At 35.7% G+C, this 23,855-nt stretch overlaps 1 protein-coding gene across 1 annotated transcript in view; it reads right to left on the bottom strand.

Annotated features, from left to right (window-relative positions):
* Nucleotides 1-23,855, bottom strand: part of LOC142342708 (anaphase-promoting complex subunit 1-like) — an 82,246-nt gene that overhangs the window by 3,365 nt on the left and 55,026 nt on the right. The window contains exons 5-8 of the mRNA XM_075394221.1: nucleotides 20,385-23,170; nucleotides 14,049-14,520; nucleotides 8,639-8,734; nucleotides 8,077-8,324 (exon numbers count right to left, since the gene is read on the bottom strand). Coding sequence (XP_075250336.1) covers nucleotides 8,077-8,324; nucleotides 8,639-8,734; nucleotides 14,049-14,520; nucleotides 20,385-23,170 — 3,602 coding nt within the window. The remainder of the gene's footprint in view (nucleotides 1-8,076; nucleotides 8,325-8,638; nucleotides 8,735-14,048; nucleotides 14,521-20,384; nucleotides 23,171-23,855) is intronic.

The following is a 23,855-nucleotide window of genomic DNA, read 5'->3' as shown; positions in this document are numbered from 1 at the left end:
ATGATACGTGCTAGAAGTTGAAGAATGTGAACAGATTCAAATTCAGAGTTAGAAAGTTAATAATCAAAGTTAAAAAACTTGAAAAAACAAAATCCTTTAAATATTTGTTATTCGAGGATTAGAGAAATTAAATAGTCATCCAGATAAAAAAAGTCACACAGTTTTTGAAACCTTGATTACATTACGAAAATCTTGATGGAAATTTGAAGGCTTAACCAAAAAATTTGAAAACTAAAAAGTCAGAATCTTTTTTAAAATCGTACTCGTGAAAAAATTTATCCTGAATTTCAAAAGCGCAACGTCAAAAAAATAATCAATTAATAGAAAAGGAAAAAAATATCTCTGAACGCACAAAAAAGAGTTTCAAATAATCAAAGCCAAAACACAAAAACAAAAAAATGGATAAAAACTTCCAAAATCGGATTATCATGAGGAGGATTTCATGAGACGGAAATACTTGACGTTATAAAAAGGCATTCAATGCCTGAATTACCATAACGACGTTGCCAATTGCACTGACTTTTGAAAAGTTTGCTCACAGGTCCAAAAAGTAAGAAATTAGCGAAAGAAGCCAAAAATTAACTTAAAAATTGATAATTATGGGCCAATTTTGAACTTGAAACGCATTGATGGGCTCTCAAAGCCACTCACAATCAACTCTTTGCCCCAAACGATACATTGCAAAATTATAAGGCAGATAATGTTCTTAGAACCTAAATTGCTTTTTGAAAAAGAATATTCGAGTTTAGCACTCAAGATTTTTTGTTTTGGAGTCACAGCAATCAAGAAAAAAGTAAATATTGTTCTCTTGTTGAAAGTATCTTAGGCAAAATGAGTTCAAACTATTGCAAAAAAATTAATCATGAACAAGACAAGAACGGAATAATACAAGGCACAAATTATAGTCTAAAACGGCTATCTATATGCTGCATCCTGTCAAAAATTCAAACTGAAAAGTCAATCACTGACCGCAAAGCATGATAAAAAACTTTACTTGCTCAGTAGAAATCTGTTGACCACGACAGCTTTCTCACTTTTAGGTCAAAAAGCCGCATGCACAAAACTGCACCCTGAGACTGTTTAAAACGTGTGCATTGATCCATAATGATTTGCTTTCAATAATTTGCCAATTGTCAAATCGCAACAATCTTCGAAGACTAAAGAAAAACTAAAGAAAAAGATTATTAAAGAAAAAAGAACTGGTTCTATTCCTGCAATTGTACCTTTCAGTCAATGTAGCCTACATAACCAGTACCACAAGAATAAAAATAGATAATGATAAAAATGATTATAAAAAAACATAGCCAGCAGATTGCCGGAAAAGGCCTCCTTTCGGATTGAAACTGTTGGAAAAAATACAGAGAAAAATTGACGAGTCTGTTTTTCATCTGCAGTTTGAGTAGATTAGATAAATTTGGCGCATTCTCTTTTAAATTGGAGAACAAAATGCTTAATAATAACGCCTGATAGCAGTATAATCTAAGGGACTTTTATAACGCACGAAAAAAAGCTGACATCCTAGTTTTCTTTCAGGTTTAAAAAAAAGTTCTAATTCTAATTTTTTCCACAGTTTCATTTGATACAATAAAATTTGGCAAGTTCAACTTCCATATTGGAGGACAATAAGCCTAATACTAATACCGAATAGCAGTTTACTCAAACAAACTTTGATAACTTAATGCACCAAGTCTTTGCTACTAACATCGGGCGAATTGCTCTCAAACGATGGGCGAGCGGTTGGCTTCGTCAGTAGCTAGCCACGGGTGGTGGTGGTGCACCGAGGGGCTGATGGGGGCAACATTGGGGGGAGGGGGTTCTGCAATCTCTAAGAACTGCCCTTTGCACCATAAGTGTAAGTCTCCAAAACAGTTTCTGAGAATCACATACTTAGAGACTAGTGAGCTGAAAGGCTCTAAGAGAAATTAATAACCACTAGGCGCTGCCCATTTATCCCGTTTTTGAGGACAAAAGTCTAATGAGTCAGACGAATAATCAGTCAAGCGAAAAATAGCATAAAAAAGCCCAACAGGACTAATATAATTGCTACAAACTTTTTTTGAGAGCAATTAAACATTAATTCTTAGTGCCTTAGCGGCCTTTATTGGTTTATCTTGCTTCTTTTGCGTTCTTGATTTTGCCTTGTGACCTTGAACGTATTTGAGTAAAGTTGCTGAATCAATTTTAAATTCCATTCAGTTGAAACAGAGTGACGTAAGTCAGAAGTAAAACGTGAAAATTGGTGACTTATGAAAAACGAAAAAAGGTAAAGCGAATTTAAAAAAGGAGAGCTCCTAAATAATAGCCATTGAGAGGCTGACGGCGGCTATTAATGACCCAACTAATAATGGCAAATAAATGTTACCTCTAAAATATTCGTTATAACGGCATTTAGTAATAAGACAAAATTTGCGCTTCTTAAAAAAAGAAGAATAAGGGCAAATTAACCCAGATTACCTAATTTTCCGGATCAATTAACTTTTTGTGATTCAATCTATCGTAAGAATCGGAAAACCAAGTCGATATAATTAACATTATTTGACATCCACGTCACTTTTACAGCAAACAACTAAAAAAAACACAAGTAATTTTTATAATTTGGGGTGAAAGATATAGTTTGAAACAGTTTTATTTTCTTTTCAAACGGAACTCAGTACTTTGAAGTCTTGCTTCTTTTGTGCAACAGTTATGTATGTATGCACTTCAAGACCTCGTAGTTTGATTTTTTTGGTTCCGTAAACTTGACTGATTCTCAGCTCTTTCCTCGTAGATTAGAAATTGAATCTCGTAGATTAGAAATAAGTGATGAGGTTCTTCATTAGTCTTCAAGGTGGAAAGCCATAAGAAGGCTAAGTCTTTTAACACTTAAGAAGTACAATTACAAAAACTCAACTTGTTCGTTTTGTTTAGCAACAGTTCCAACAGCTCATGATTGAATACCACCAACATTTTTGACCTTCGTCGGTTGTTCGAAAATCACCAAAATCGCCAAAAAATGAATATCACTAACAATTTTCATGATTAAAATCCACAAAATCAGTAAAATCAATTGAAGGATCCGTCATATGAATGTATACTCTAAAGTCGTTTCATAAATAATGTTGTCACCTTAAAAGTCCATGCTGCAAGTCGCCAAATGCTGGGAAAAATTTATTGCGTGATAGTTTCTCTTCTAAAAAGCCTAGGCCATTTATTCACTTGAAAAGGAAACGAATGTTTGTTCTTGCACTCTCTCTCTCTCTCTCTCTCCACCCACCAAGATATCGTTAAGACGTCATATTACGCAAAGCGAACGCTTCAGTAATTTCACCTTCTGAAAGGACCATCAAAAATATAATCACCAGACCGACTGCTATAATCCGCTTCATTAGTTTGAACCTCCCTTGTGCCATTTTTAACAGACACTTTTAATTATCTCTTTTCAATTTTGTCGCCGCAAGGAAACTCTATCAGCTCAAATACTCCATCTTAGGGCAGACATATTACTTTATTTCCCGTTAATATTAAAGAAACTCTTTGGAAAACCGAAACGCTCCCGTAACCGAGGCGAGACAAGATTTTCCTTTCAATTAGGCTGCTCCTAATTGTCCTCAAGGCAATAAACCTTCCTCAACATTTGCATAAACCTCTCTCAACTTGGTGGAACATTGATAAGATACAACTTCAGACAGTTGAACAGCAATCTTTGTCTTTTTTAACTGCTTTTTTAAAACTAGTCATAGGCAAACGGCGCCACATTAACAACTTAGTTAACCAAGTGTCATTTGCACAAATTATTACCATCTTGTGAAACAACCATAAAAGAAGCCTTGGGTATTTTCTCACCCTTTTCTTGGGCTGAATCAACTGTCGCAAATCTGAATACAAAACAGAAAATTTAAATATTAGTAAAAAAAATAAATGAGCAATAAAGCATATCTTAGATCCGCTGACTCGACCTGTTCCGCAATTAAATGCAGTAGATACTCGAATCAGCAGCAAATTATATAACCTACCTCATAAAATATAAAAGGAGGATTTAACGTTTCACAGTATCACTTTGAAATTTTTGATTTCTTAAATTAACTTTAAAAGATAACTACTATTAATCTGTCAAAATATTCTAAGACAACCACTTTTGCAGTCTTACAAAAAAAAATCACAGGAAATTGCTTCATTTTCCGATCAGCGATGGAATGAATATGACCATCTCCAATCAGCATTTCTACATCCTTATAATGGCATGTGTTGTAATCGCTAGTCCCTCTAATCAAGCTACATTAACACATATAAATGTAAATTTGCACAAAACTTTGTACAGACTGGCTAATGACAACAAATAATTGGTTCACAAGAAAAAAAAACAACCCACTATCAAGCGCATGTCGTACTTTCAGGTATAAAAACGATCAACCAAAAGTGAATAATCCGTTTAAATAAATTGAAATGTTACTATGTGATTTGATAAATATGAACTGATATTTGAATCATATGATGTGTGTTTAAACTTTGTTAGAGTCGCGATAAATTCATGTTTGAAAGCCAAAAAAGGTCTCGCATGTGGTTCTCATGACGGTCTAGCGGAGTATCAGAGTACCTATCAAAATTTTTAATTTCGCTCTCGGCAAAAATCCAGTTCCCAAGAATATATATGTTCTTGAATGATTTCTTGCTATTTTCTACGGATGCGATTCATGAGTTCTTGGCTTGTTGAACTTCACATTTCTCTTTTGCATAAATTCAATTCAAGCGTGAGAGATTAGCTTCTAGAGAGGTCAGCAGTTGGTGTTATGCTGCATCAGCACACGTAACAGAAATTATGTTTTCAATTATTATTATTAGCACAAGATAACTAAGAGACTGTTGAACAAATAGGGGACTAGAATACTTTGAAGCTTGAGTTAGTTAACTTTTACTGTTTTATTTTATAGGCAGCATATTAAGTCCAAAAAGACAAATGACTTTTTCTACGAGTCGACTTGAAACGTTTCGGTCTGCGCAAACATTCGGTGGTCAAAATAGTCCTTTCGAGGGATTTCATTTGCAATTTTTACGGATGCGATTTATAGTTTTTGACAGGTTGGACTTAATATTTCAGAAACTGCTTTGCATAAATTCTAAAATGAGAGAGTAGTTTCTAGAGTGGTCTGCAGTTGGTGTTATGATTTATCAGCACGCGTTACAGAAATGAAGTTTGAAACGTAAACCGACTAACATCGGACAAATTGCCCTCCAACGACAGGCGAGGCAATTTAATCAAGAGGGGCTGTAGCCTAGAAAAACTTTTATGCGTGCTAAAAAATCCTGCTTGATAAGCGTTCGAAACCTCGACCTCCTGCGTGCTTGACGAAAGCATAAACAACGCGGCCATCGGGTCCTTATAATTTCCTTTCTTACAATCACTTTTGTTTAAGCAACAGACTTAATTTCGAAGATGAGAAGTTTAGATCACGCAAAAATCAACAAGTCAAGCGTGAAAAAGTCACCCGAAAAGTGAAGTCGGAAGAGTGGTTTATAACAAAAAAGCAAAAACGGTCAAGGCAAACAAAGATTGCATAAATTTTGCACAAAAAAGACAGCAAATCAAGACTTCGTTTGCATAAAAGACCTCCTTCGACCACAATTAATAAACATACCCAGTAGATTGCTGGAAAACAGCCTCCGTTGATTCCAATAAGCATGATTGGGATTGAAAGAATAGAAGCTATTGAAAAAAAAAAGATTTTTGTACAAAAACATTTTTAAGTCCGATTAATTGTGATGGCATTTCGTAGTTGAACATCTGTCACTTCTGTTTCTTATAGAGAGGCTAAAGGGGTTACTATCAGTACTAACAAGCATTAGAGATGGTAACTAAGATTTATAAGAACAAACGTCAAGTACAGGGCATCTAAAATTGGGCTTTGTGGGTTTATCCCGTTTCCATTTTTGACTTCAATTTTTATACTGACTCTGTTCATTTTGAATTGCTGTGCTGAGCAACTGATGTTCAAAATCACTTTTAGCAAAATGAGAGAACAGAGAAAAGCCTAGAGAAGTCAAAAAGATTTCACGCAAAATGTTGAAAAAGCGGCAAAATGAGGTAAAGCGAAACATTTTTTTGTTCGACGAAGTAAAAAAAACATAGCAGGACAAGTCCTGACTTACTATTCAATCAAATTTCAGTGACCAAACAAACACTTGACCTAGAACGGACTTTTAGTGAATTGGGAAAACTATTTCTAAAAAATCAGATAAAAAATACAAAAAAAAAACAGAATATCAATGTCAAAATGCCGCATGTGAACAAAAAACCACTAACGAGAAATGGAAATTTGATTCAAACAAAAAAACTAGTCCTAGAATGAGCAATGAATGGATTGGGAAATCTTTTAGAAAAAAAAATTCAACCCAAAAATTCAAAAAACAGAAAAAAATTAAAGTGAAATTGCCGCATGTGAACAAAAACCACTAACGAGAAATGGAAATTTGGTTCAAACAAAAAAACTAGGCCTAGAATGAACAATGAATGGAATGGGAAAAACCATTTAGAAAAAAATCCTACCCAAAACAATCAAAAAACAGAAAAAATTAAAGTGAAATTGCCGCATGTGAACAAAAAATCACTAGCGAGAAAGCGAATTTTTGCTCAAACACCGTTTTCTCACTCTACTTCAAAATTAGAGCGATAAAATTTCACACCGCAAATCTACTCGCTTTTTCGCTCCACTTCCTGTTTCGGCGTGACCAAAGTCAATCCTCCAATTTGACTTCAAAAATCATGAAAATGTGTGAACAGATCTTGAAAAAGACAGCGCCCCAATAAAATTCAAATTCTTTGAATTGCAAAAACACAGCCGGAAGATCACCGGAACCAACTCGAAGTGAACATATAATTAAACGCCATTTAACTACTTATCCGACAAAACGTGCCTACATTTACTTACGATGAAACAGAACTATAAAACGAAAAAAGTAGAAACAGGAAAATCAAATGTTTGAAATGATTAAAAAATCGGATTAAATTTTGTCATAAATTTGATCCCAAAATAACTAATTCTGCCCAAATTACTTCACCAAAACAACTAGTACCTACTTAAACCACTTATAAAGAATTATATACTTAAAAACACTTGAAGCCAAATCATGAAAAATAAGCTCTTACAAACAATTGAAATAAAAACTGGAAAAAGTTATAAAATTTTTTAATATTACAAAAGCACAAAAATCCAAAGCCAATAGGGCATCCAGATGCACGCAGAACAGTAGGCAAACCATAATTGGCCTAGAAACTCGTCTAAAAAAGGGAAAAAACGAAAAACTGCAAAAAATAAAAAAAAAAGTTTCAATTTTCGCCATTTTTGTCATATGTCTCAACAAAAAAATGCTTCATATTCGCAGAACTGTCACAAATTGTGATCTATAAAATGCACAAGTTATAGGTGTCTTTTCAATTCCCATTTGAGGCAGTAAAACAAAACAATCGTCAAAAAATCGCAAAAATTAGCCCAAAAGTCAGCAAAATACATGAAAAACCTCCGAATTAGCAGAAAACTCATATGAATTTCCAGAAACCTTCAAACTACTGCCAAATCCACCCAAAAGTTAAAACAAAAGCATAACAAAACCTCACTCAAAAAAACCAAAAAAACTGCTTTAAAATGCCGCACGTGAACAAACAAATTTCTCTCGCTTAAAATTATTTTTTTTCACATCTCAATTTCTCGCTCTCTAGAAAACAGCGATATGAACAAAAACCACTCTCTTTTCGCTCCGCTTTTCACTTTTGTGCCGCACCAAAATCACTCCAAATTTTTTCACGCGTTTCATTTCCCGCTACAAAAATCACTCCAATAAAATTGATTTAAAAAAAGGACTTCTCCAATACTCTCGTAAAAAAGACAGCGCCCCAATACAATTCAAATTCTTTTAATTGTAAAAAAAATTACGAGCGCTATAATAGCCGGCTGAGAAGATGAGGGCGACTATTAAAAATTAGCACAAGATTGACTATCAACCATGGTTGTTTCAGATGAATATTCACTTAGATTGAATCATCGTTCTTTGTAGTAATGTAATGCTTAGAGGGCATGGCAGTGGTAGAGAAGAGCATTTACTCACGATGACTCTATCCTGATGGTGGTGGTATCTGAACCTCTGGACGTAGTAGAATATGAGCCAGATCATGGATATGATCGTCAAAACTATGAACGCAACAAACACGAGGAGCAGACTGGACGAAGGCACACGCAACTCTGTCCCGTGAACTCCTCCGCTTGATACTCTTATTATAAACTGGGAGCCATTTGTCACAAAGGCTTGCAGGTCTGTTCCCGCCGCTTTTGTGCAAATAATGAATGGAATACCAGCTGAAACAAAGCAGAACAGTTACTATACTAGATTTAGCTAACATCTCATCTGGGGAATCTAAGTATTATACATCTTAATAGAAATTGGGTCTATTCTATCCCTCCCTTACCTCAATTAGGAACTACTGCATAGGCCATTATCATTGCCGAAACTCACAAGGGTGTAAATGATTTTAGTCTGAAGTAAGAAGCCGAACTTGAATTGACTTAATGTCAAAAAACAGTTTTGCACTTGAATTCATCTGACATTTAGAGATGAAGAGATGAAAAAAATAGATCGTCATTCGATTAGGCAAGTTATCGACGTTACCTACCCTCTCGTCTGTCTCTCATGTTGTCCCTGATGAAAGAGTGATCCAGAGATGTGCTCTTGTAATTGCTACTAAACTTGTGCGGATTCTGGTCGTACTCTAAACAACACACCAACTGTTCAGATAGCATTATATAGCAATTTGTGCATTCGTTTTTAAAAAAATGAGGGCCAGAATATTGCTTGCTAAAAAGCAGATATCATTGTGCCAATTCGTTAACTTGTGCGATTTATAAAAAGCAAACTGCTGAAAAGTTCAAGCCAATTTGAATTACGGTGCATGGAAGTGCATGGAATTACGGTGCGAAAAACTGAGAAGTACAATTAGTGACGTCAAAATTATAAAAACTGAAAAACAAACTACCAGGAAATGAACTCTAGCTAATAAGAGCACACAAGATCATGATTAATGACGACCATGTGGGACAATGGTGCTGCTATCAGACGACAGAAAAGCAATCCAAATAGCGTGCTTGGCCGAAGCCAGTGCCTGTGTTGTTTTGCAAACCTGGTACAATAGTTGCTGTTATTTTATGGAACGAATGCGTTACAGTTTGCACGCTGGTGTTCCTTTATTAAAATTTGCTTCACAGATCTTTGCATGCTACCAAGAGAAGTAACAAAAAAATCAACACAATGACTTAGCTCAAGGTTTCAAGTTTTTTTTATTTTCCACATTCACCATTCTTCTCAACTACAATGTTCACCCAGGTGGAAAAACAAAATTTCGAAGTAAAACGTGGGTAATTTTGCTGTTTTGAATCGGGTGCCTCCTTTGTCATCTACCCAGTGACATGAATTATACTCAGAGCCGCTGACCAACGATTTTATCCTTGCAAAAATTCAAAAATTCAAATAAAATATCCTGAAAAGAATGAAGGTCAACGTCTTGAAAAGCATTATCTTTGATTTGAAACAATTAGATCGATTAGAAAAAATTGCATTAGGGACCTTTTGTCACGTATGTCACCTGTCCGTAATGCGAATAAAAAATAACAACAGAACGAAGAACAAATACTCTCAAAACTAAAAAAAAACATAAAAAAGTACAAATAGTGTAAAAGTCTGGAAACCTAATAGCCATTAACTCTAACTCTTAATGAGGTTCATTGATTCCTCATTAGCAACCAATGACAATGTTCTTAATGATACAAGGTGATACGAAAATAGAGATAATATCAAAAAAGGGGCACATAAACATTTCAACAATATTATGACAACAGATAGTGTCAAAGTACAAAAAAAGCCTCAGTTGCTCGTAGATCAGTTCAATCAATTCAAATTTGCACCATTACCATTAGAAAACAAATGAATCCTGCCAATAGCACCCAAGAGAAGAAACACTGAAAACAGCAGTCGAAATGCAGCACTTGACAAATTTGCTTTCACTCCACCTCAAAGGTGCTTTTGGAAAAATCACGCTTTGAACCTATTCACTTTTCTGCTCCCTTTCCCATTCCAACGTAAATAAAAAATAAAATCACCGACCTAATTTGACTTCTCGCAGACGTGAACAACCCAAAAAAACGTGAGCAAAAGATCTTAAAAAATATAGCAGGACAAGTCCTGAATTACAATCCAAAGGGTGGAATGGAAACCTTGAAAACTCCACAAATGACTAACAGAAACACGAATGAACTAAAAACTTTTTTGTCACAAACAGCAAAACAGAATTGGTATTATAGATACAATGGTTGTTAAATTAACCAGAACCGACAATTATAATGAACAAAACACAAATTGGCATTTCACAGATATTTTTCTGGAGACAAACGACAAGCAGAAGCAAAAATCATAAAAACCTGAAAACTTTTGTAAAAACTAGCTTTCTTAAAACTCAGTTATTATTGGTAGTGTTATTGTCCCTCAGAGACATTTGTATTCTTCAAAATTATTCGAGAACCCAGCAAGCTAGGCTGCTGATTAACTGGCAGTCTTCTTTGAGCTAGTTGCAAAAGCAGTTAAAGGAATTAAAAAGTTCAAAGACGCGAAAGTTCAAAGACACTGAAAAAGTTCAAAAACGCAAACTTTATAAAAACGGGAAATTCTATAAAATACCAAAATCCAAATCTGCAGGCTACAAAAAATTGGTTATATGGGAGCCAAACGCAGGGCATAAATTGGTCCAAACAAAAATCAATCAAAATTTTTTTAAGAAAGCTGAAAATACTTTCAAAATAGCTTCTGTAATGCTAACATCTATAAACTAACATACATTTAAGCTTTAAAAAACCTCCGCTCCCCCAATTAAACTGGGTCATGAAGAACTATCTATCAACCCAAATTTAATCCTGAGAAATTTCATCGGTCACTATAAACAAAACCCGAAAAATGTTTTAAAATTTCAACAAAAAACTTGACAATTAACAAAGTTAGCCAAAAAATTGATTAGAAATTGCAACAGTTAATGACATCCCAACCATCCAAATAAATTCTGTGTTTTTAAAAGCATTCTATTAACTGCTTTCAAGCCTTAAAAAGTTTCTTTGCCCTAAAAGAGTGAAAACTGACAAAAAACTTAAAATAAACGAAACCAAACACATTAGCATAAGAAGACATTTCGTAGAAATATAACGATATAAAATATCGCCGATCTTTAAAATAACCAAATCATCAGAGAATTGAAGAACAATTGTCAGAAACAAGGAGAAATTGCTTTACGCATGTCTCAAAACACAGAAACCTGACTTGTTCAGGTTGAATTTAGGCCTTCCAGAAGTTTCAGCACATTAAGCACCAAAAAGACTACAAAAACTTGCTTAGTTTCTCTATTGCAACTTAATTCCCGCCGAGCTCAATCTTTGTATCTTTCCAAAAGCTCAAAGTCATGGAAAAAGGCGAGAAAACATCTTACAAGAAAAAAAGACATAGCATCAACACAATCCAAATTCTTTGGATTGAAAAATTCTTTGTATTGTAACAAAGACAGCACACCAACACAATCCAAATACTTTCAATTATAAAAAAGAAGAGCACCTTAACAATAGCTGTTGAGCGACTGAAGGCGGCTATTAAAGAAATACAGAAAAGAGTTGATGAAGAAATCTATAATCTAGCAAAACTTTGACAGGACACCGCCAAGATCCAACATATTTATAGTTCATGATGAATTTCATCCACAGAAGCCTTATGGCTGGTTTCGTTAACCTCAACTGACTTTCAGTTGAAGTCACTTTGTGGAATGATTAAGTCATCTATGAGCAAAATCTCACCACATAAATGACCGAAATACTCCTGAAAGAGAGTGAGAAATAGAAAAGACGTCCAGAACAAAAACCCAGTTAATGAAAAGAAAAATTCAATAAAATGGAGATTTTTTAAGCAATTCTATGAAAATATATAAAACAAAAAGCGTCACAAGACAAACAAAGAACAGCTCCGGAATCGAATCGGAATTCAACTTAACATGCGCTTAATGCAAATACTCATTAGTTTGACACTTAATGACTATAGATATTAACTTGCAACAACAGTGAAGTAAAAAGTCAAAAGCCTCTGTAAACAAAAAAAACATTACTCAGATAAATGGCACAACAGAAAAAGCAAAAAAAAATATAGAAACACCAACAAAACACTACGTTCAGTAACGAAGAGAAACCTTTCAAGCGTCACTTCGAATAAGCGGAAAACCACCTTTTTTAAAAAATCTCAAAGTCATTATAAAATTCACCAGAAAATACAAGGAATGAAAAAAAAACGGAAAAATAAAAGATAAAGGTTAAAATGAAAAACAAAACGTGGAATCTGAAAACGTTCTTTTCAAAATTTTTACTGACTGCAGCTCCTGATTAATTATTCTGAGGAAACCATGCATGCAATAGCGCTTCTTCAAAGTTCTGCTCATTACGTGCTTTATAATAAACAATAGATACCGCGATAAACTGAAAAATTTTTTAAAGAGTTGAAAAAAATCAAATTCCATTCTAATAACATCATGTTTCAAAATACTTTTTCAAGCTGCAATTTACGAAAAACTTTTGTTAAAAAACCTTGTGATTCCTTCATTTTCCTTCAGTCAGTGCCTAGGGATACGACAAACAATACACAAAATAATAGAATTTATTTCAGTGAAAACTGGAACACCAAATATTCAAGAAATAACACTAAATAGAAAACGCCGAGAGCACAGTTGAGATCGCAAAAAGTCACCGAAACATTACGAAAGACATGTTGAATCACATAAACCCCTCTGGAACTGTATTAACTAGAGAAAAAACTTTTTGAAGCCTCTGAAAGGACAAGATAACAAAAACACAGCAAGGTAGACACATGACGGTCAACTGATAACTTTAGCCAAACCAAAGAGGATCTATCGCAAAAATTCCTCATCAAAAAAAAGTAAAAAAAATATATATAATTTTGGATATCTTAATCCTGTTGATATCAAAACCCGGTTTGTTTCAAAGGATAGAAAAAATTTGGTTGGAGGAAACAACAACTTTGAATGATTTCAGCAAAGAGAATTCAATTTCTTAACAAGCAACGAGAACATCATATACCACACTTTATAAAAAACCTTTAGCATTCATTTAACAAAATGATTGAAATTTTTGGAAATTCAAAAACTTAACTTTTATTTCAAAAAATGCCTGGGATAATTGCGACAGAGTTGAGCACTGCTTTGGTGGGATAATTGGGGAAGATATCTAACATTGTGGCGATAAATTTTCAGGAAACGGATCAACAAACGGTTTAACAGCTAAATTGCAAAAATGCGAGAAAAGTGGTCGGCTTTTACTTTTGTGATTTATCTTCTATTTTATTAGTCTAAAGTAGTCAAAAAATGTACGCCTAGCCTCAGAACTGTTCCAGTAAAAATTAATTTTTTTAAGTTTCGGGGGGGGGGGGTTAGTTTCTCATGGCCCCGATTGATTCATTTCAAAATTTATTTCCATCGAGACTTGCATGATTTCTTTCTAAAACACTTGCAAGCTGTTCGGTGGATAATTGCAAAAGGCGGGAAAAAGTTGGGGGTCTATGAAAATTTTTAAACGCTTCACATTAGTCAAAACGCTCCAAACCACGCAATTGCTTTTGACATGTGAGGTCATAATCAACAAGCAAAAAATGTAGAGTGAAATCTAAGAATTTTTGGAGCTTTCAATACTGAAGCTTACCAAAATTGATCTTCAAATCACGACTCCTCAGCAATTACCGTGAGCCCCATAATTAGAGACTAATAAAGTTCTAAGACCTGAACAGCAACTTGATGCCCTCGAGTTTCACCAGTTTATCTCATTTTTGTGCATGAAAAGTCAATTGGTCAGACGAAAAATCGATTAAGCGAAAAATGGCATAAAAACGACCACGATCAATATAAATGCCACAAACAAGCAATTAAAAATCTTCATTTTAATTAGCACATCGCACTATGTTATACAGAAGCGTAATAAGTAAAGTAATTGATAACTGACCTTTTAAATCGGCCGCGTCAGTGGTAGCGGCTGTCTCAATTATGATCAAACCAATCATTGAGTGTTGTCTAGCACGCTCAGCCATTTCGTACAAATCACAATCACTTGTTCGCGGTACCATAGCAACCAATTTTTTGTGCTTCTTACAAACACTGTAATCGTTCGACGAACAACCGTTTTTGAATCCCGACTGTTCGTCCTTGGGCACACACAATTTACCCTGGAAATTGCTCACTTTGCTCTCGAAGCCGTATTTTCCCTGATCTTCCATTTCGACTATGGAAATGTTGACGTTGAACATGGACGCTGGGTCCAGAATTATCTCTAGGTTTGCAAAAGTGTACCTGCTGTATTCAATTTCGAAAGCGTCCAACGCGTTGATACTTGGTAATGGGGGAAAGGATATAAGAATAAAAGAAATTGGTAGCATTTTTATTGCACATTTGATGTAAGTTACGGCCATCATGTTGCTCTGAAATGTAACAATTCGAATCGTTATTTGAAGATTACTTTAAAAAGTATTTAAGCAGCATTATTGATATAATATGACCTGAAGATAATAATTAATGATAAAACATCCAAATTTGCTGTTCTGGGCGGACGATAAGTATAATATGGTTTTCCTTACAGCCGTTAAGTATGAATCGAAGTATTATACTAATTAGGTTCTTTTACCGCAAATAATTTCCGTTAACACCAACCATTTCTCAGGAGGCCAAACCCAAAGCTTCAGAAAAGGCAAAAAGGGGCTAGGAAAATTGAACAAAATTTAGGGAAAATCTACTTTCTTTTTCCTTAATTAACTGCGCAAGACAAGCGGCAGCAGTATCCAGGAAACACAAATCTGTTCACTTCCCTTATCAGCTTAGTTCCCAATTTTCAAACGGGGGGAGAGTTGAGGTTGAATACGACAGGCTAAGAGGGAAACACAAAAATGAGGGTAGAAAAATCGGAAATTTTACCCTCTCACCATTTAGCCTACTTCTCACACAGTCTAACAATGTATATTCATTTAAATCAACCAATTAGAATAACGCAATGTATTGGGCATATGGTACTCTGGAAAACAAACACTGCAAAATATCAAAAATGGAAATTATGTTCTAATACAGATTCAGGAATTTTTGAAAAATACAAAGCGAGGTTTAGTATGCTATCTGCTACTTGACTAATCTGCTAATTGGCGGTCTTTCCCATTTTTGTGAACAGAACGCTCACAGAGCTGCTATATGGAAATTTAATGCCACACTATTAGCGATAAAAAATGAAGACATCGCGTTTCTCTCACAGTCAATCACAAAAGCGCACAACGAAGTACATTTTTGCCCAAGCACACAAACACAACTCATAGCACAGCATCGCACAATGCTTGGCTAGAGCTCTTTTAGTATTTATAGGACGAAATAATACGAAATAAGGGCAGAATTGCGTCGTAGTTTAGAAGCGGGAAGTATAAAATACAGTACAAAATATTCTTCAACATTTTCCCCTCTTTTCAACATATAATCATCGCTATTTCCGCCCTAATTTACACTGACGAAATATTTCTTTTTCACAAAATGGATCTTGTTTGAATTTTGCGGTGTTAATTTGGGAGCTACTATTAACAAGGCATAATTCTGTGAGTGGGAGTGGGTAAAGAATGATTAAAGACTTCCCTTCCCTCTAGATACTTACAGGACAAAAGAACAATGATAACGGATCTCTAAGCACAACTACAACCATAAGCCGTAGTTTCCTGTTTGAATTATCCCAGCAGAAAAAATATAAACAAAAATTCGGATGCTAGTTTGAACAAACTCCCGTGCAGTGAGCAATTTGCAAAAAATTTGCGCGGAAAACAGAAAAGGTGGAAGAAGCACTTTTTGAAATATAGCATCCAATTATATTCAATGGCGTCTTCGGAGACGTTAAAAGACTAGCCTGAAGCTCCTCTGATAGAAAAAAGAACCAATTAACAAGACCACACACACTTGGCTATCTAGGGAAACTGAAGTTGGTAAAATTCATTTTATGATATCACAAATATGAGAGATGGTAAGCGATTAAGAAGTCAATGCAGCTCCACAGTTGAAGCAGCATGCGTGCCCTAGATACTTATATAGACCATATTAATGATAAGCATATAACCATGGTTTAGCTCAGGCGATTAGAGGCGAATTTACCCAATAAACTTAAAATTCAATTATTTTTGACAACCAGTCACTAATGACCGGGTAAGATGTTGTGATCGTTACTCCCTCTGCTTACCTACAGCAGAAAGTGTGGTAATACGAAGACAAACTACTGCTTCCCACCTCCTAGAAATTATACAAAAATTAAGTTATTGCATGAATGTCAGCATCGTGGAATGTTCTTATGATCGTCAGCAAACTTGCATCCTTTTGTGACCATAGACAGAAAATCACTTACCTGCATTCGAACATGACCATCTATGGATTATTAAATAATAAAACATAGCCGGCACACTGCCAGAAGAGCAGCGAAATAGACGATTTCTGAATGCGGGCAATTTAGATCACGCAAAAAATCAAACGTGAAAAAGTCGTTGGAAATGTGAAGCGAAAGAATGCTCTAGAACAAATGAAAAACGAAAAAAAAACTAGCACCGCAAAATAGCTCCGCTAAGCTTTGAAATGGTGCAGCAAAGTTTGCCGCTGTTATGATTTTTAAAAACTTTCTTCTTTGCTGAAATTTTCCCCCAGTTATGGGGAGCTAGATAGGCCCCCAGAAAAAACTCGTATTCAATAATTTGTCTGTCTTACTGCTGCCAGAATCATATATGAAAAAAAAATACAAAAAGTTTAAGAGCTGTGACAGAGAATTAGTCGCCATTAATTTTCGATCTTTTACAACTCAATTTTCCTGCACCTAATTCCACCCAATTCTTCGATACCTGCTCCTGAAACTCTGGGCAGAAAAGGTGAAACCAAAGTTTTTCCGTACCCATATTTAAAGGTCGTTGGTGAGGCAAGAACTGGAAGAATGGCTACCATGATGGACTCTTAGAGAAAACTAGTCCAACAAACCACGTGATAAGCAACAACTAAGAAAACAATCCACCGCCCCCAAACCATTTTCTGCTTGGTATAGCCCTTCTGAAACGTTCGTGTAGCCACTGACACTGAAGACTTCGGCATGGACGCAGGTAAATCAGAGACTCCACCAAAATTGAGGACGCTGCTGAACGAGTACATTCCTTCGCTGAACGAATTACCAAAGTGGACATCTCACAAAGCAGCATTGGAAGTGAATGATTCAGGCAGGACCTGTCTGCTTTTTCGAGAACGTCACGCCAAGGGGAATCTGTCCGCTGTAAGAGTTACAAAACATTCACCGGCCTCCATAAAATTAATAAGTTGTGCGAAGACCGCTTGAGTTTGTGTAATTTAACTAGACCCACAGTTGAGCTCACGTGTGTAACACAAACCCACTGACAGGTTTCCTTTAGGCTCTTCGGGTCCAGAGGATCTTAATGCTGATGATTAGTTGACCTTTTCATTATTTACAACCTTTTTTGTTAAGTTGATTTCATCACAAAAGTTTCACCGAAAAAACGATGATGCTAAAGAAATGTTGTAAGAACCTGAACTGATAGTTGTTGTTACATTTAAGTAATGGACACAAATATGTAAACAAACAACGGAATTACACTAAGAATACAGAGCGAAAGAAAGATGGCGGATAAACCGTATCGGAACTCTTAGCCGATATCATCTTCAATATGGCTTCTCAATCGGATTTCAAAAATTCCAATCATATCGTAATTATATAATCAGAGAAAACAATGATATTCAGAAAAAATGAAACAAAACTTCCTAATTTCAAGAGCACAGAAAAGATGGCTCCTGGCCTCTCATTAGCAACTTCTATATCCCATCATAAGCCGACTAAAACCAATAATCCATGGTATTCGTAAGTATTAAAAAAACTCACTACAAAACCATTATTCAACTACTACATTTTAGTGTCCTTATACTAATAGTTTTCGAAGCGCTTAGATACAATGATTAATTTGTAAAACGTTTATAACACGACGCTTCACAAACAATGTTTTGAACACGACGTTTCAGAAATCAAGTGTTTGCAAATTTTCGGAGCAATGAGTATCGCTTTAGTTCAATAGGAGCAACAAACAAGAAACAAGTTTTCCAAAACGACTATTCAGATTTCAGGCATATCCAGTCATCAAAGTTTCGGCACCCAACTTGGGAACCACAAGAGCTGTATTCGAAAAAAAAGTTTGGCTTACATAGCAAACTTGGTTTTGCAACCCTTAGATTAGGAATGGTACCCGCCAATTTGCCAGTTTGGCGGACCAGTTTTAACAGCCAGCACAGAATTTTCTGAGTAAAAAACGACTTCTCACAAAAAAAAACATGAAAATGTTCTTTGGGAAAGACTATTAAATTTAATAGAGCATTCAGCAATTTCGGACCCAGCAAGACGTAATGATATTAAGCTTTTTCCAAAGCTAATACTAATCGAAAATTTGGTCTTGCAATTTGCAACAAAAAAGGTTAAACTTACTTTTTTTGAATCCAAGTTCACCTGGGCTATGACGAGAATACATTATAAATTCAAAACAAGAATAGTCGCAGTTTCAACCTTTGAATCCCTATCCTTGTCAATTTTTCAAGCTTCTAGCGAGCTCAAGACAGAAGAATAGCTTTACAGTACAAAATTGGAATCTATTGCCATACACTAGAAACCTGAGAAATTTTGATCTCCACAACTCAGTGATACAAATCATGCTTACAAAAGATTTGAAAGCGCCCGGCTTTTAAAATTGTGTAATAAAATGTAATCCAATATGTCAAAAATTAAATAATTATGAAGAGAAGCAATGGAGCTAGCAAAGTTATTAATCATAAAAACAGAAACCAATAAAAATGTTCTTTTTTCGATGCAAACTGGCCTTTCAGAAGCTCAAGTGACCTCTTATAGCGACACAGCACATGGAAATAGATCTAATTAGACAATTGTAAAGCAAAAAATATTCTGAAAAGAGCAAGAAAGCATTAAAAGAGGAGAAAATTTGACGAATTTCAAAAAAAAACATCGTAACTGATTCCAACCAAAACAAAATTTCACTACAACAACGAGAAAGAATGACTACCACCAGGAAAGGATCCATGGACTGAAATAATTGAAATATTAATACGAAACCACAAAAAAATATCCAATTTGACAACCAGACAAAAGATCGCTCAAAATTTCATCTAAATATCTATCAAATGCTCAAAAATAATCGGGCATTAAAAAAATTTAAAATAGTCACGCCATAAAAATTTTTGTCATATTTCAACAAAAATACCTATTTCTACCACCTAAACTGCAGCAAGTTGACAACTAAAACCTCTTTCGATCAATAGGCTGATATTCGATACCCAATTAATGCCATGAAACAAAACGGGCAAAAAAGCTTATATAAGCGGAAAAAAACGTAAAATAACTGAAAAATAGCTAATTTTCATAAAACTTATATTGACTACCAAAAACTTTGAAAACCATATAAACAAGAAATTGAAACTATTAGTGCAGCCTATTCAAACCTCTAAAGCAAAAATATAACAAAAAAATAACAGCTTTGCTCACTCAATTTTTCGCTCACTCGGAAACAGCGGTAAGATCAAAACCAGTCTCTTTGCGCAATTCTCAATTTTGTTGAACCATCATACCCCGCCAAAATTTTTCCACGCGTTTCAGTTCCAGCTTCAAATTTACTCCAGAAATGGATTAAAAAAAGACACTTTTCCAATGCTTCCCTTCGAGTTGTAAAAAGATTACTGTTACTCCGCTGCGAGTCGCAAATGCAGCGCACCAATGCAAACCAAGTTCTTTGTATTGTAAAAAAATAAGCTCGAAATATTAGCCAGCTGAGATGAACAGGGCGGCTATCAAACACACAGCTTGCGCTTCATTAATTACCGTTTCAAGTATTATTGTTATCATGTTTCTACTTTTACTCGTTGGATGATGATTGAAAATTTACACTTACATCACGGAATTAAGCGGCTTTTTTCGAAAACATTCTACAAAACTAACCTTAAAAGCACTCGCAGTATTTATAGGTCAAAGTTACGCAGATCAGATCGATCAACAAAATTCAAATAAATCGAAGAGAAGTAAACGAGGCAAGAATACAATCAAATTTCCTGCAGCGAAACATGTCAAAGTGTCAAATAAGGGAATTGAATCCAGGTAGATATCTTATTCAAAGAGAATAGTAGTATCCAATGTTTAATACAAATTCAACTTGAACTACAAACTCACATTCAAAGTATTTCACCAATTTGGGATCAAGTGAAGTTACAATTTATTTTATTAACTCACTGTCAGTTGGCTAAGGTCCTTCAATGCGGGGGACACGGAAACAGAGCATAAAGTATGCAATAACATTGATATTTGGTGGTCACTTAACGAGGCAAAAGCTCCACCGAAACACGCTTGTTTTGTATTCGAATCAAAATCTTTACGCGTTGTAGTTTTAATACCATTCCCCTTTGATACCGAAAGAATGGAGGACAAAATATGGTCGAACTGAATAAAATTATCTGCCTGTAATGGTGGTAGCTTTTCAATTTCACTGTTGCAACTAACGGAATAACTAGAAAATACTCCGCTACTTGTTCTCCTCGCATTACCACCGTCACTACTAGCGCCACTACTCTCGCTGTTATAACCAGGCTGGTTAGTACTGGTTAATGCAATTTTGCCTTGTTCCACGCGGTCACGGAATTGAACTGCAGATTCAAATAAACCACAATCGTTTTTCAATATCCTTTCAACGCTCTTTTCCTCCCCAGTTGTTGAAAGCGAGCCTAGAACTGCGGCACGTATGAACTGCGGGTTTGAAATTCCCAACATTGACAGTAAATTTGTCAAAGTATTAAGCTCATTTAGCTCAAATTTAATCGAAACACTAGCTTGCAAATCCCCCAATTTGCTCAAAATGCCATCATTCTGCGATTCTGTGATTGAGTTTTTAATCAAATACGGTCTTAAGTTTGACTCTGCTAATCCAGCGGAGGGCTTAGCGTCTGACGTTTTATGTAATAGTGTCGAGTTGTTGCGTAACCTGGCGCTTTTAGGTCGCACATTTGGTAATTGCTCTACTGTTGCGGAAGTTATATCTCTTGGTGGTTCCTCCTTGGATCCCTTTAGGCTGCTAGGGTTTGTTAGTAGATATTTCTTCACGCTTGAATTCTCATCACGTACGCAATTGTGAAACTGCTTGATCAATTTTACACTTATGGTGGCGGTCAAACAACGCAACCATGAATAATTTTCATAGGGTGGTCCTGAAGCTACAGGGTTATTTATGCTATCTCCGACCGAAAGCTCTGTTGATTTTTCGGCCTGGTATTTTCTTGGAAACAGTGAATTTTGCGGAAACAATTCATGGAACAATCTGAATAAGGTTAATTGTTTGATAACTGCTTTAGTGTTTTGCAGGCATTCTTCAGATTGCGAAAGAAATACAGAATCAATTGACGTGCCAAGTTTCGTCGAAAATGCTTGATCATGCACTGACGTATTTGGATTATTCTTGTCAATTTGCGCATTAATCGCGAAAGGATCTAGACGTGTTTTGACATTCAAATCTAACATAGTAATGATTGATCGGTTTACACTTTCAACTGACAACTTGAAAGACTCCATGAAGGCTCCGACAAACGTATCTTCATTGCAACTCAAAACACCAAAACCAGCCGGATCCAAATTAGAACTGTCAATTTTGAATAGTTGCTTATTTTGGTTAAGATTTGATAAATTACAGGTAGACGTGCAAATGGAACCCGGCGGCTTAATTTTAAGGTTTGAAGACAGATATAAGTTGTATGTCTCGTTGGACAGAGATTGCACAAATAGGCAAGATTTGAGTATCCACGCAAAATCATTTCTCGATTTGTCATCGTCTAATACAGTTTGAATCGACAAGAACCCAAAATTGGGATACTTATTGACTACTTCAATGCGTGATATTAGATCTAATTGCGGAACTAAGCACGGAGTTACAGTTTCAAATGCAAACTCATCGTAATGTTTCGTTTCCTTCAAAACAATTTTCACTAAAGCTTGTTCAACTTGGTAACTTAGAACATTTCTCGTTAGCAACAATCTGGGTTCGCAAGCTTTGACGTAAAGGTGTCGGAATGCTTGCAAATGATATCGGTTATCGTCACTTGATATTGGGTATGTAGGGTAAAAAGCCGCCAAGAGGGCCGCTATAGCTTCTGGGTCATTTCTCAGCGAATACCGACAGCCACCCAGAAACAGAAGCCCCAGGGCCATATGAACAGCCATTTGCTGCCCATAATCAATGTTCGGTCCCACCAAACAATGAAGACGCCTTATAACAGCCAAAACTTGCAAATTTCCACTTCCAGACATAATCATACATAAAGCTGTCAGACATGTTTGTAAACAAGTAAACACGGTTCTTGAACCCGTATTAGCGTCAAATCCTCTGCCAGAATCAAACAGCTGCAGAAAGACTTCAAGAAACTTAAACACTAAAGTAAATGCTCCTTTGTTTTGGGATCCCGAAAATCTAAGCCCAATTGAGAAGCAGCTTCCAGCTATGATATTGCAATACGCCTGCCAACACGAAAAATCTAAGTTCTCATCTTCGAACTCTTGCTGAGAGTAAATTGCTCGAGAAAACACCGACTTTAAGAATTCGGGCAAATTGTTGCACACCCACTCGGAAGTGAACAGAATTTCTTCCCAACACACTAGAGCTCTGGCAACAACATGTAGTAACAGATGTTCAGGTAAAATAGTGTCAATAGTCAACGCCGTTTCCGGTGGCGTGAACCAATCAGCTATTGACCGTGAACATGTGTTGAAGAAAATCAGACCCGTTGCCAATGACGCTCCAGGGGATGTGACTAAAAGGTTGATATTTTCACCTTCTCTAATTTGATCACAGGTAAATTGTGAGTTAATGTGCGGATTAGCGCCCCCTTTAATATAGGAGCAAAGTTGACTAGTGAATGAAGCTCCACTCTTTAGCCCAAACAGCGACCGTCCTTTGCCCAGCATTATCATCCCAAGTGACAGTCCAGCGGCCAGAGAGAAAGATTCTCGGTTGATGCAGTTTTCCAACTCTGGTCCTAAACAAACACATTGATCCCAAAAACGACCCATGAAGACATCTAATTCAACAGTGATCTCACACTTCGCATTCATCGATAAACGAATATATAGATAAGATGCAAAACGTACCACAAATTGGTACAAACTGAGCACCATTAAGACGGAGCTTAAATAATCGTTAATAGATTGGACACTTCTACTTTACTTCGGTTGAAGCATACTTCAAGAAAGAAGATATGGTAATAAAATGTCCAATAAAATTTTACATAAAAAGATACAAAACCGAATAGCGTCGGGAGAATTAATCATAAACGACAGACGAGCAGTTGGTTATGGCAGTAGCTATCTTTGGCTTAGTGTGAGTAGATTAAGCTTGAGCTGGGGGAGTGACGGAGTAGAAAAAGGGTTTTGGATAATTTTCGTTTGCCCCCCCCCCCCCGGACGTTATGCTTTAACAGTTTATCCTGGTTTAACAGTTTATCCTGGTTTTGAGGACAAAAAGTCAAAATCGTCCGATAAAACATCCATTAAGCAATAAAGGCACAAAAATGACCTCAGGTCTTGTATAACTGCTACAAACTTCGTTTGTCAGAAATTAATCAAAAGCAACATCTGCATGATTATCTGCAGTAGTAGGAACTATTTTCCTCCTCTATATTCACACACTAAAATGCAAAATAGAATTTTGTTCACGCGTGAAAA

Source organism: Convolutriloba macropyga, chromosome 7 (assembly GCF_964194025.1).
Source record: "Convolutriloba macropyga chromosome 7, txConMacr16.3, whole genome shotgun sequence".
NCBI lineage: Eukaryota > Metazoa > Xenacoelomorpha > Acoela > Convolutidae > Convolutriloba > Convolutriloba macropyga.
The sequence above is the reverse complement of the archived record's forward strand: the minus strand, read 5'-3'. Positions and strand labels throughout refer to the sequence as shown.